The following is a 12,595-nucleotide window of genomic DNA, read 5'->3' as shown; positions in this document are numbered from 1 at the left end:
AAAAGGAAGCCAAGGTACAGAGTCCATCACTGGCTCAAGTTGCTGGGCTCCAGAGACAGACCAGCTCCACCGCAGGCTGGGCGTGCTTTCTTCTCCCTGTGTGACCTGGGGCTGGTGATTGCCCCTTCTGGACCTGGATTTCCACCTCTGTAGAAAGGCTGGCTGTAAAAGCAGGCTGGAGTGAGAGGGGGCACCTCGCAAGGAGGAGGACTCGCTGATGTTAGCTGCTATAGAAGGCTCTGGCCTTGCCTATCCCACCCTTCCCCAGCTGCCGATTTATTGTTTTAACCCAGAAGCAAGTGAGAAAGAGGAACTGGAGCTGGCAGGGTGGGGTCGTGCAGGGGGTGCTTTCATGCCAGTTGGGCCACTCCGGAGCACCCTTGATTCTGGGCGTCTCTGAGGGCACGGGATAGCAACCATAAGAGGGGAGGGGTGGAAGGCTGGAAATCACCCAGCAGAGTCCAGGTTGGGGCAGAGACTGGTCTGTGTGCCCAGCACCTGGCAGAGCCAGTGCCCACTATTTGTTGAATTAATTAATTAATTAATTAATTAATTAATGAAATTTTTGTGAGGGCTCCAAGGACACATGAGGTGAGGTCATGCTCTGCCAGGAGGCAGCTACTTATTTGGAGACAAACGACTTAGGTCTGTGTTCCTGGGCTGTACCTGGGATTTGCCCACACCCATGGGCCCCCCACACACACCCATGCCCCCAAATCCCATGTCTTATGACTACCAAGCCACGCAATGCAGCATCTCCCCTTCCTCCCGCCTCTCCTGGGGGGGGGCAGGGCAGGGCTCCCAAGTTTGATGGGGAATCAGAATGGGAGGGGAGGCAGGGAGTCCCTGGCTCTCGGAGTGGCCTGGGAGAGGGCAGGATCATCCCCTGGAGATTTGGGATGGGGAGCCGGGGCACCCTGAATGGATGGGGACCAGCATAGGAACACTAATCCTAGCAGACCCAAGTGCACGGGAGCTCCTGGGAACTTTTCTGCCTTCTAAATATTTAGACAGTGAGATGGACGGCCATGCGAGGGCCAGACCAGGCTGGCCAGGCCACTGGTTATTTTGAGAGAACTGTTCTTGTGCTCCAGGATAAACGTTTCCTCCCTCACCCCCTCTTTTCCCAGAGCCTGTTGTGGCCACCCTGAAGAAGAAGAAATAGCAGCTGATCACCCCCTGAATTCAGGGGGTCAAGGGTTCTGGCAGGCCAGGGCTCCAGGATCCATCTCTTTGCTCATCCACCTGCAGCCATCACCCATGCCCGATTGTCTAGCTTCTGCCCCCGGAAGTCAGGGCAGGAGATCACGGGTCAGCCTATGTTATCAGCAGAGGGAACAGGCTGCCGTGGACCCCACTTTGGATGACGTTCCCATGGTGCTGTCAGATGGCTGTGCTGGAGGCAAGGGTGACCCCTGAGCCTCGCCCCAGGCTGACAAAGGCACCCAGTTCCCCTCCTTACTCCCGAGAGTGGCGGGGGCCCTTGGGTCCTTCCTCCCTGAGGCAGGCTGGGAGAGGGGTGTCTGCGAGTGGCTGTGGGCAGGACTGGGGCAGAGGCAGCAGAGCCAGAGCTTGAGGCGCTGGAAGACGGCCTTGCGGAAAAGGATGAAGACCCAGGGGTCCAGGATAGGGTTGAAGGCGTTGAAACGGAAGGCCATGAGGTCCCCCATCTCATTGCTGTCTGGAGCGATGGCCTGAGTGAAGCCGCGGATCTGAGGACACAGCGAGGGCATCAAGAAGCGCCCACCTCCCCACACCCGACCCCCCCACCCCACTCCCTTTCACCCATTTGCTTGCTGCAGAAATAAGAGAGGGGAAGGAAATAAGATAAGATGAACACTAAGAGATAAACGCATCTGGGGAGCAGAGACACAAAAGCCTCAGGAAATACCACAGAGGCCTAGAAGGTGAGCGATGGGGCCATATGGATGGGTCCTGGAGCTGTGCCTGTGTGCATCTGTCCACAGCTTCCTGTGTCATCATAACCCCCTAAACGTTTGACAACCCTCAAATCTAACCCAGCCTTACATTTTACAGAAAGAGAAACTGAGGCCCAGAGTACAGGTGGGATGACGGGGTGCCTCGGTACAGGGGTCTTGCCCTGCTTCAATCAGGAAAAGGCTGGGCAGGCTCCTTCAGGAAAGCGGTGAGGCCAGGAGATCCATGGGCCGTCAGAGGGTGGGGCCGGGGTGGGGAAGCTTGCGGGGAGGGGCCAGGGGGAGTTCAGACTTTGGAATCAGAAGAGCCCGGGGTCCAGACCCAACTCTGTGCGATCATATGCCCCTTGTCTATAAAAATGGTGACAAGACAGGAGATGTGTCCTATTTCTTGGTAAACGTAGAATGCGAGCATAGGTCATTTTAAACATGATCTTAAAAAAGATTGGTAAACCACTGAGCACAGGGCATAGAGCAAGTGCTTGATGAGTCATGGCTGTTATTATCATTAATGGGTAGGGGAAGGTTGAGTGTGCATTTGGGCGGGGGCGTGAGGGCCTGGAGATGTGGGAAGGGTATTCAAGGGGTCAGGAGGTGTCACATGGGGCACAAGCAACTGGGGAGAGATGTCTCCAAAAACTCGGGAGTTGTCTGTGGCCAGAGCCTCTGGCCTCTTTGATTCTCAGTTTCCCCATCCACGAAATGGGCACAAACAATTGAAAACCGCCCCCCTCCCATCACCCACCCTAACTGCAGAGGGGACTCACCGTGAGAGGCAGGGAGCACACAGCCATGATGCCTGTCATGAGGGCCAGCAGAATCAGATGGTCCACTTCGTCCTCACCCTTCCGGGGGCTGGGGACCAACGAGCCCTGGTGGCGCCTCTGCTGGCGGTACATGCGGCAGAGGCTAAGGGTGACGGAGCCGTTGCAGAGGACGATGGCGGCCACCAGCAGGGCCACGAGGCTGGCGTAGGCCAGGGAAAAGGCGCAGCTGCCCAGCTGGGTGGAGCGCATACGGATGAAGCACCAGCTGCCTGGGCAGTACTGCTGGTGTTGGCCCAGGCCCACCAGGGGCAACGAGCAGAAGAGGGTGCAGAAGGTGTAGATGGCGGGCAGCGCCAGGCGTGCGCAGCGGGGCCCATCCAGCTGGGCGTAGAGGTAGGGGTGGCTGAGCGCCAGGCAGCGCTCCACAGCCATGGCGCATAGGATGAGCGTGGAGGCCAGGCCGAAAAAGGTCATGGCGAAGGCGAAGGCGTCACACAGCACTGGGCGACCCCAGGCCAGGCCCAGCAGCGAGCTGTTGCGGGCGTAGGCCACGAACACAGCCGGGCTCAGGAAACACGTGCCCAGCAGGTCGGTGACCGCCAGTCCAGTGACCAGCACAGCAAACGCCGAGGGGCGTGACCGCCGCCGTACCCCCAGGATGCCCAGCGCCAGCCCGTTGCCCACCACCCCGGCCACAAACATCAGGGTGCTGGTGGCCGGGCCCACCGAGTCCCGCACATAAGTAAGGTTCCTGCACGATTCTGCCATCCCAGCCTCTGTCTGCCGGCCTGGACTGGAGGGGCCCCAAGGGTGGGAGGTAGGGGGTGAGGGAGAGCCGTCTGCCCCTAGGGCCACTCAGATGCCCACCGCCCACCTCCCCATGGTCCTCACCGCAGCAGAGAGGGTGGGATGGGGTGGCGTCTCCCAGTCAACCCACACTCCTTGTGTAGTCTGCCTATCTGTCTACGCCTCTCTCCCTTCCGTCTCCTCCAGTCTCTCTCGCTCCGTCTCCCTTTCTTTCCTCCTCTGTCTCTGTTTCCTCCTTCCCTCTCCTGGTCCTAGTTCTCTCCTTCTGTCTCTCTGTCTCTTGCTGTCTCTGCCTCTGTCCCCTCCCTTGTCCACCCCCTTTGTCCCTCCCCACTTCCCACTGCTTTCTATCCCCTTCTCTGCATTTCTGCCTTTGCAGCCCCTCCTCACCGCACCTCTGCTGGTTCTCTCAGGCCCTCCTCTGTCCCCTCACTCCGGTCTGGTCTGGCCTCGCTGCTGACTGTGAGGTCTCCCTGTGACAGCTTCTCCCCGCTGCCCTCCCTCCTCCTCCCTACTCATCTTGCCTGCTCACCCAGGCTTTTTCATTTCCTCTCTCTGCCCCGCCTTCCTTCCCCCTGCTTTCTCCAGAGGCCCCCTCCGCTCCCTCCTGCCTTCCCTGGAGTGCTCTCTGTCCCCCTGCCCAGCACATCCATCTCCCACCTCTGTCTCCCCTCCCTGTGTCCTCCCATGGTCCCTATCCCTGAGCCACCTGCCGCCTCCCCACACACACAGGTCTCTGCCCTTCTCCCTTCGCCAGCATCCCTCTATGGCTCCTGGTGGGGATCACTGAGTCATCGTCACGCTTGGAGTTTGGAGCTCACCACGGGGGCCGTGATGGGACCTGAGGGGCACAGCTGGCCAGACAAAAAGGCTGTCTCGGGGTGGCCTCTGGGATCTATTCTGGGCTCCCGGCCCCGGGGTTGAGAAATGACCGGGAAATTCCTGCCTGATGCAGTGTTTTCCAGGCACTACTGAGATTTCTGTTCCCTGGACACAATTCACTCCTTCTAGAAGGCTGAGGAAAGAGGTGGCTGGGCCGAAGGAAAAATGCCCGTCCCTGGAACCATCCTCAGGCACCCCGCTGCTCACATCCTCACCCAGCAAAGCCCTGGGAAGTGGAGAGCACCCACCTGCCCTCTTGCTTCTCACCCCAGCACTCCCAGGCCCCAGGCCAAACCCTGGTGACCTTGACCTCCAGAAATAACATTGTAACCACAAACAGCAGTCCTGGGCTCCAACATCGCTGTCACATTGATCTTTCCCATCCCTCCCCAAATGCACCCCCAGCTGCCGCTGCCCTGAGTCAGTCTGCTAGGCCTGCGTGTCCCAGCTGCCAGCACAGCCATCACTGGCCCCCTTCCCACTGAGCCCACCGCTCCCATGCAGTCTCCCCACCCATAAGGGCCAGAGGGGACCTCAAAGAAGACCCTTTCAGACATGCCTTATTTTTCAGGGAGGCAGTTTAAGTGTAGAGATTACAAACTCAGAGTCTCACTCCCTTTGACTTGAGTTTTGATCCCAGTTCGACCACCTCCTTGCTGTGTGATGGTCCCAGCCCATGCACTTCAGTTTCCTCATCTATACAATGAGATAACAACAGCTTCTTGGGCTGGTGGCTGACCATGGCCAGCAGCCTATCCCAGAGCCCTCTCTGTAACAAGGAGAGAGCCTGTGCAGACATGTCACTTCCAAGGCCAGGAGCAACGCTCCTGACCCCCAGGGCTGGACACTGGGCAGCTGCAGATTTCCCCTCTCTGTCCTTGTGTCCTTGGGTGACCACAACCTTCTCGCCTCTCCCTCTCCATATCACCATGCCCAGCTGGCATCCCCAGCTTCCAGTAGGCAGGATGGATGTCCCAACTCCAGCCATACCAGGGGTTCTGAGAGTGACCACACAGCCGTGCTCTGGGAGTGCCCATGTATGCGGGTCTCAGGCCTCCCAACCACGTAGTCCCCCCTCATGTCCTGTGGTCGCCAGGCAGACCAGAGGGAGCTCAGGAAGTTATATGATATTAATGAAGGATGACGCCTGGCAGTCTTGCATCCTGTCTCTGCATCCGGAGAGTTGTGGGGTGGGGGAGCTCTGGTCCCCAGAGCTCTCCCTCCCACTGACTTCCTGTCCCCACCAGTGACTTCTGAGTATTCTGAAAAATCCCCTCTGCTCCCATGCCCAGTGAGATCTCAGACAAGCCCCTGCCCCGCTCCAGGCCTCAGTTTCTCCACCTGTGCTGGTGCGGGTGGGGTGATGCCCTTGCAACCCTGGCATCAGTTTCGTGCTTGGGGAGTAGGTGGGGTGGCCCTGACTGTAACTCATTCCTAATGAGAGGACTAAGGATCCCTGGGGTTCCTGCTAGTCCTAGACACACCTCCACTCACCTTCTGGGGACCCGCAGCCTCCCACCCAACTGAAGCCCCAGACAGACCCACAGCAAGGGCTACAAAGGGTTCTTCTTTCATCCAGGTGCCATGGAGTGAAAGGTCACCCTGCTGAGCAGGGGGTGGGAGGATGGCTTCCAGGGCGGTTTGGGGGAGGGGCGAGCTATGGGAAGGAACTGCTCTGGGTGGCTGAGTCAGCAGCTGTGAGGAGCAGGACTCACCTCCCCAGAGGGACCCCAGGGCAGCAGGCAGAAGAGGGAGAACAGCCCAGAGACAACTAGAAATGGACGCACAGCACCAGGGAGGAAGGGAGATAGGCACCCAGGAGGGGGGGTGTGCTAGGGACTGTGGCTATGCAAATGGCATGCGTGGGCAGGCGTTATTTTCTGTAAGGGCTGTTTGTGCCTCTTTTTACGTGTCTGTGAGTCTGTTTATTGTGGGCTCATGTGTTTCTTTGTAGCCATGTCTAGTGTGTGTGTTTGGTGTGGAAGGGCTGCCTGGTACAGGGGAAAGGGATGGGTTTGGAAGCTCACCGCCACCACTCACCAGTTGCTGTGTGGCGGTGGAAAATGACTTCCCCTATCTGAACCTGATGCCTTCATGAAATGACTGCCTTGCCCTTCCTACCTCCAGGGAGGCTGCTGGTGTTGTTATGATTCACCCAACAAACCCTAACACACTGTATATACCAAGGGCTGGGGTTGCAGAGGGGTTCAGAGGGCACCATCTGACGGGGGTATGTTCCCACACGGTATGGGATGAGTTAGAGCTGGAGCCTGGGCAGGCAGGAGTCATTCCACACCCAGCGAAGACTCCCTTCTGGGCGGGTATCCATTAGAGGACAAGTGCCAAGCGGGCCAGGAAATGGGGCTGCAATGGGCCTCTCCCACGCCTGCTGGCCAGTGCCTCCAGCTGCCTGCCCAGGCCTGCGTCTGGATATGCTGCTGATCCCAGCTCGCCCTAGGCCTGGCCCTCTCCTAACTCTCTGGTTTCTGAGCTCCTGGCCCTGCCTTGGGAAGAGGCTGGCCCCATCTCATCACACACACACACACACACACACAACTGCCAAGCCTATCCTTTGGCCTGTGCCCTCTCACTGCTGTGAGAAGCTGCTGTGTGTCCCTCCTGACCTGCCCTTCCTTGGCAGGTCCCAGCACTTACAGCCAGAGGCCATTTTTTCTCAGCCCACCACCCTTTTCTCCACGCCAAATGGCTTCCTGCCTCTGCTCCAGGGGGCTCTACTTTGATGTCCCTGCCCTGCCTTTGCCTGGGCTGTGCTCCTCACCTCGGATACCCTCCCTTCCATCCTTCTCCTTCAAGTCCTCCCTCAACTCCTCCTGAGTATACCCATCTCTCCCACTCCAACCTCAAGCCCCAACTGGCCAGGTGACGACGCCTACCCAGGCCTGCTTGCCATGTCTGTAAAATGGGGCTGAACCGAGTCCCTTTGGGAGTTAGCTAAGAATGAAGTGAGATGGGGTATGTGAAACAGGACTCCCAATAAGTGATGGCCATGACTGTGGCTCGGTTGGCTCTGGGCTACCCCTTCAGCATCCCCTCAGCAATGCCAAGCACTGCTCTGAGCACATGGGGTGCAGGGTGGGAAGAAAGACAGCCTGGGAGGGGCAAGCCAGTAGTCCTCAGGGTTTGGGGTGAAGTGGGAGGAGTCTGCTGAGAGCAAGCACTTCCCTAGGCGTTAGCTCTCTGCCCCTTGGACAGACGCTGACCCCAGAGCCGACCTCACACGACCTCACAGCGGGAGAGGGGGTGGCAGGAAAGAGCAGCGGGTGACCAGAAGCGGGTATTGCAGTGTCACACCCACTAACAAGATTATCTGTGTTTGCACGCATGGAGGCTGGTCGTCAGGAACCGACGCTGTCCCTTCTGGCCTCCCCTCCCTCCCGGCCTCTGTCATGACCAGCGTCTGGGTCCAGGCTTACCCGGCTCCCCTCCACCCTACCCCAGGCAGACATCTCCCTTCCTTACCCCACGTCAGACCGCCCCGCTTGCTCCTCCTCAGCTTTCATTCCCCAACACCAGGAATTCCAATAGGGAAGCTCCAAAGATCCCAGGGCATCTAAGCTCAAGGAATTCTTACACTTCTGAAGTGCTGGACAAGGGGGCGGGACCCCAGAATCGTGGTCCTGCAGGTTTGAAAGATTCCAGAATTCCAGCCTTTCAAGTCCTGGGAGTCTACAGTAGATGCCTTTGCATTTCAGGTTCTAAGATGCAAGGATGCTGGGTCTGAGAAATTCCGGAATCCTCCTGGCAACTTCCCTCCAACACCTCTCCCCACCCTGCCACACCACCCCCCAGCTCAGCCTTGGCTCACTCTGTCCCCTGTCTCCCCTGGGGCTCCCATAGACATGATGCAACCAAGCCAGAGCCGTCTGAGAGGTGGGAGGCAGGAGGGAGATGTAATTACAGCTGCGCCTGTCTTAATTCAACAGGAAGCTCAGAGTTGGGGCCCAGGGGACCCTAATCCGAAGTGAATAATGGAGCACTTACCAGATCCATGCACAGCCCCCTCTAGGGAGGGGAGACCCAGTGAGCCATGCAGATCGGGAGGTCCAGCCCCCATCAGCCACAAACTAGGGAGCAGAGGTGTTAGGCTCCAGAAAAGAGGAGGTAGGGGTTTGGGGTGGGGAGGGGGTCATGAACTCAGTGGCCTTTGGGCCAACCAGATAAAATAATTAACCAAACCCAACAGCTCACTCAGTCTGTATTTCCTCATTTCCAACAGACATTTCAAAACATTTCACCTTTCTCTTCATTCTACTGTAAGAAGCCCCCAGCACAGGCTCCATGATAAATAGCAACTGGCCCTCGGCCTCTTCAACTGACAGACAGCAGGGCAGGTGGGGAATTTGGAGAGCTGGAAAGCCCAGGACCCATCTCATAGCCTATGGTCACCCTGTTGTGTAGATATGAGGTCACCAGACCTTCCAGTTCTGGAGAAGCCGGAAGTATGGACTCTTATGTGAAATACTCTGTTTTTCAATTTGGCAACCACATCAAGGACATTTTTAAACATTATATAGGCCAAAAGTAGAGCGCAAAAAATTATAGAACTGCAGGCTGCATACGAGTATGTCCTATGGGCTACCAATGTGTGAAATGGGAAACACAGGGCAGGAACCAGAGCTGTCAGTCACCCATGCATCCCCAGATCAAAAAGAAATAATTGTTGAAGGAAGGAATATACACATTAATTTGTCTCCTCTCCCTCTAGCCACACTTCCCTCTTCTCTGGGTCCCAAGTTTTATTACCACATCCCAGCGCAGATGTCTCCTCCTCCAGGAAGCCCTCCCTGACCCCCAAGCTGAGTCACGTGCTCCCTCTGAGCTTCCGCAGCCCAGCCCTGCCTACTCAGAGTCGTCACTATCCGGGGACATGTTTGTCTCTCCTACTGGATTCTGAGCCCCAGGAGGGCAGGGCCAGGGCTGTCTGGGTCACAGCCATGTCCCCAGCTTCAACCAACACACGGCAGGTACACAGGGAGTAATTGGAAGAATGAACAAATGAATGAATGAACAGAGTTCAGTGTGTAAGGACAGAGGTAGGCCTGTGGCAGGGGGTAGCCAGATGTGAAAAAAAAGGGTGGATTCATTTAGGGATGAGAAAGGTGGGAAGAGCACAGAGGTCCCAAGGAGTCTCAAACCCAGGAGGGAGGAGAGGAGGCCTGCTGAGGGGTTCAGGGAGCGCTGCAGGCAGAAGTCTTCAGCCTCCTAGCTGTGTGGCTTTGAGTAAGGAACTTCCTTTGGATCCCTTTCCTCATCTGTAAAATGGGTATTATACAAGTAGCCAGCTGCTTTTGGGGCTGTTGGGGCGATTAACTAAAGTCAGGGTTGTGGAGCACTCAATGGAGCCTCATTTCCTCGGATGCACCCTCTGTCTGCATCTACACACCCCACATAACCTTGTCCCCACCCCCCACACACACACACACACGCACACACTCAGAAGGGGTGAGAAGGGACACAGGTTCCTCCACGGTGAACCCAAGCTCTGCGCGTGCCTCAGTTTCCCCGAAAGCACAGGTACCACCACAGTCGCCACGTTTATTGGATTCATACTTTGGCAGGGGAGGATAAGCTCTCAGGTAGGCTCAGAGCAGGATGCAAAAGAGGCGCTTGTCGCGGAAGGGGTTCTCTGCGGCCGGTACCGGCGTCACCAGCGGGTCGTCTTTGGCATGCGTCTCGCAGAAGGCCAGTAGCTCGGCCGCTGCCTGCGACACCTGCGGGAGCCCGGGTGATGTTCGCTCCCTGCCCTGCCCAAGGCCCTCCCCTTGCCCGGGTCCAGCCTGGTTCAGAAGGGGATCTTACCCCCCTCCCGAGGCTCCGGGCCCCACTCCCACCAACTCCAGGTCAAGACCCAGCCCTCAGCTGCCGCCTTCCTCCCACCTCGACCAGGCACCTTCATGCGGTCGATGTTCACTTCCAGCTTCAGCTGTTCCACGGTCTTGCGGGCCTCCGCGATCTTGGCCATGTTGTTGGACATGGCTGCGGCGGGGAATGAGTTAAAGGCCAGGCGGGAGTGGGAGCTGTGTGTAGGATAGGCTAAGGACAAGGCTGGGTCCCCAGGTAAGGGCGGTGGCTGCGTGGTGGGATCCAGCAAGAGGGGTGTGGGTGGAAGGGCGCAGAAGTGGGTTTCCGGAGGCTGGTGGAAGGAGGTACAGGAAAACAGAGGGAAAAGTGGAGGGATGGAGGGCCGCACAGAAGCGGGACCAAAAGGCAGGGGGAGGGAGGGACAGATGAACAGGGAGAAGAAGAGGGGTGAGAGGAGGGATGGAAGGGAGCACAGATGGGGTACCTAGTGGCAGGGGGAGGGAGGGACAGAGTGGGGTGAGGAAGGCAAGAGGGAAGCTCAGATTTGAGGCTGAGCGGCAGGGGCCACAGGTGCTAGATCAGGATCCAGGTGTCCTCAGCCCCCAGGGATAGGGCATGAGCCAGGAGGGGGGCCCTCCCCAGACCAATTAGCGGTGGCTCCTGGGAGAACAAGGAATTAAGATCTCGGCGGGAGGGGCGCAGAGGGGGCCTCATTAGGACCTTGGCAGCAGCTGCCCCCTCTGCCCCCCTCAGGGAGCTCCCCCACCCCAGCCCTGGCCACCTCAAAGGTTTCTCTGCTCATTAGCAGCCAGAGAGAGGGCTGGGGCAGGGAGGGGGGGTGGCAATCCAGACATGACTGGCAGAGGGGCAGAGAGGATGGAGAGAGGGACAAATTGGAGGGGCAGAGGGAGAGACAAAGTGACAGAGGGAGAGACTGAGGCATAGGAGAAACAAAGAGACTGAAGAGGGAGAGAAAGAGGTGGAGACATGAAGGAGGGATGAAGTGATGGAGGGAGTAGGGGATGGACCAAAAGAGAGATAAAGAAAGGGACAGAGTGATACAGGGGGAGAGAGGTACAGAGGACAAAGGGACAGAGCGGGGATAGAGAAGGGGAGATGGAGGAGTCCAGGAGTGATGGAGTGATGGGGGTGGGAGAGGATAGATAGGGACACAGGGAGGGGTAGAGGAAGGGACAGGGATAGGAAGGGAGAGATAGGCACAGGGGGATAAAGGGACAGAGGAGAGAAGGGACCAGGGGTAGAGAGAGGGAAATGGAGGAGCTGGAGGAGAGACAGGTTAATGGAGACACCGAAGTATAAATTCATTCATTCACTCATTCATTCATTCATTCCCAGGCGGACAGACTGACTGAGGCGCAAAGGGAGGAGCTGTTGGGGCCAGGACGAGAGCCTCCTACCTGTTGTTGCCTAGGGCTGGGATGGCGGGCTTGTGGCAGAGGCTGGGAGACAGCTTCTGGGTCCCCCTGCCCATCCCAGCCCCGCCCCCTCCCCCTGAGGCACAGTCCCTGAGGACCCGCCTACTCCTGATGCTGCCACCGCCATCCCTACTACCTTTGCCACCTTGGGTCTGTCTCTCTGGGTCCCGTCTCTGTCGCTCTCCCCCTCTCTGTGTCTGTTTCTGTGTCTCTCTCCCTCTGTGTCTGTCGCTCCTGTTTTCTGTGTCTCTTTCCCTTTCTCTGTCTCCCAGTCTCCTCTCTTAATCTTTATCTCTCTCCTTACACACACACTCACAGGAAAAAGAAAGACTCTCAAGGTGTGCCCTACACCCTGCTGCATTTATCTCAGTCACACAAATCTCTTCTGTGTGTCCCACACAGCCCTTCACTCCATCACACATGCTCTCCCACGGTGTCGCACCTGCCATCTCAGTGTCACCCCCTTATAGACGACTCCTCTCAACACAGACTCACACTCCCAGTCCCTCGCACAGAGATGCACAATATCTCACTGTGTCACATGGTTTGCCCACACAGTCTCACAAACAACCTGTGCTCAACACACAATCTCCCACAGTGCCACAGTCACATGGTCTCTCAAAATGCCACACACAGGGGCCAGCCGAGTGGCTCAGTTGGTAAAGAGCGCGAGCTCTGAGCAACAGGGTTGCTGGTTCGATTCCCACGTGGGCCAATGAGCTGCGCCCAAGCTGAGCTGCCGCTGAGCTGCCAACAGTTGGCAGGATGGCTCAGCTGGTGAGAGCACATGCTCCTAACAACAAGGTTGCTGGTTCAACTCCCGCATGGGTTGGTAGGCTATGCCCACCTGCAACTCAGGTTGAACACAGCACCTTGAGCTGAGCAGCAGCAAGCTGCCGACGGGCGACTGGACTTGGAGCTGAGCTAGCTGCGCCCTCCACAA

General features: G+C 57.6%; 2 protein-coding genes across 2 annotated transcripts; both read right to left on the bottom strand.

Moving 5' to 3' along the window:
• Positions 1–1,141: 1,141 nt before the first annotated feature.
• On the bottom strand, positions 1,142–3,750 carry PTGIR (prostaglandin I2 receptor). Its single transcript, XM_019625198.1, has 2 exons — positions 2,705–3,750; positions 1,142–1,712 (listed from the first exon to the last, which is right to left on the bottom strand). Exons 1-2 carry the CDS (start codon positions 3,470–3,472, stop codon positions 1,326–1,328), a joined length of 1,155 nt encoding a protein of 384 aa, XP_019480743.1. The 5' UTR covers positions 3,473–3,750; the 3' UTR covers positions 1,142–1,325.
• Positions 3,751–9,947: 6,197 nt separating this feature from the next.
• Positions 9,948–12,290, bottom strand: GNG8 (G protein subunit gamma 8). The gene is made up of 3 exons (XM_019625211.1): positions 12,095–12,290; positions 10,305–10,390; positions 9,948–10,125 (listed from the first exon to the last, which is right to left on the bottom strand). Exons 1-3 carry the CDS (start codon positions 12,099–12,101, stop codon positions 9,997–9,999), a joined length of 222 nt encoding a protein of 73 aa, XP_019480756.1. The 5' UTR covers positions 12,102–12,290; the 3' UTR covers positions 9,948–9,996.
• Positions 12,291–12,595: the final 305 nt, after the last annotated feature.

Source organism: Hipposideros armiger, unplaced genomic scaffold (genome assembly GCF_001890085.2).
Source record: "Hipposideros armiger isolate ML-2016 unplaced genomic scaffold, ASM189008v1 scaffold_619, whole genome shotgun sequence".
Lineage (NCBI taxonomy): Eukaryota > Metazoa > Chordata > Mammalia > Chiroptera > Hipposideridae > Hipposideros > Hipposideros armiger.
The sequence above is the reverse complement of the archived record's forward strand: the minus strand, read 5'-3'. Positions and strand labels throughout refer to the sequence as shown.

Bases quoted from the DNA above. Each gene is read 5' to 3' on its own strand.
- PTGIR (XM_019625198.1), bottom strand. From the start codon at position 3,472: ATGGCAGAATCGTGCAGGAACCTTACTTATGTGCGGGACTCGGTGGGC. The intron at 1,713-2,704 runs GTGAGTCCCCTC...CTGTGTCCTCAG, and splicing joins TGTGCTCCCTGCCTCTCACG to ATCCGCGGCTTCACTCAGGC.
- GNG8 (XM_019625211.1), bottom strand. The intron at 10,126-10,304 runs GTGCCTGGTCGA...GGGCTCCCGCAG, and splicing joins TGAACATCGACCGCATGAAG to GTGTCGCAGGCAGCGGCCGA.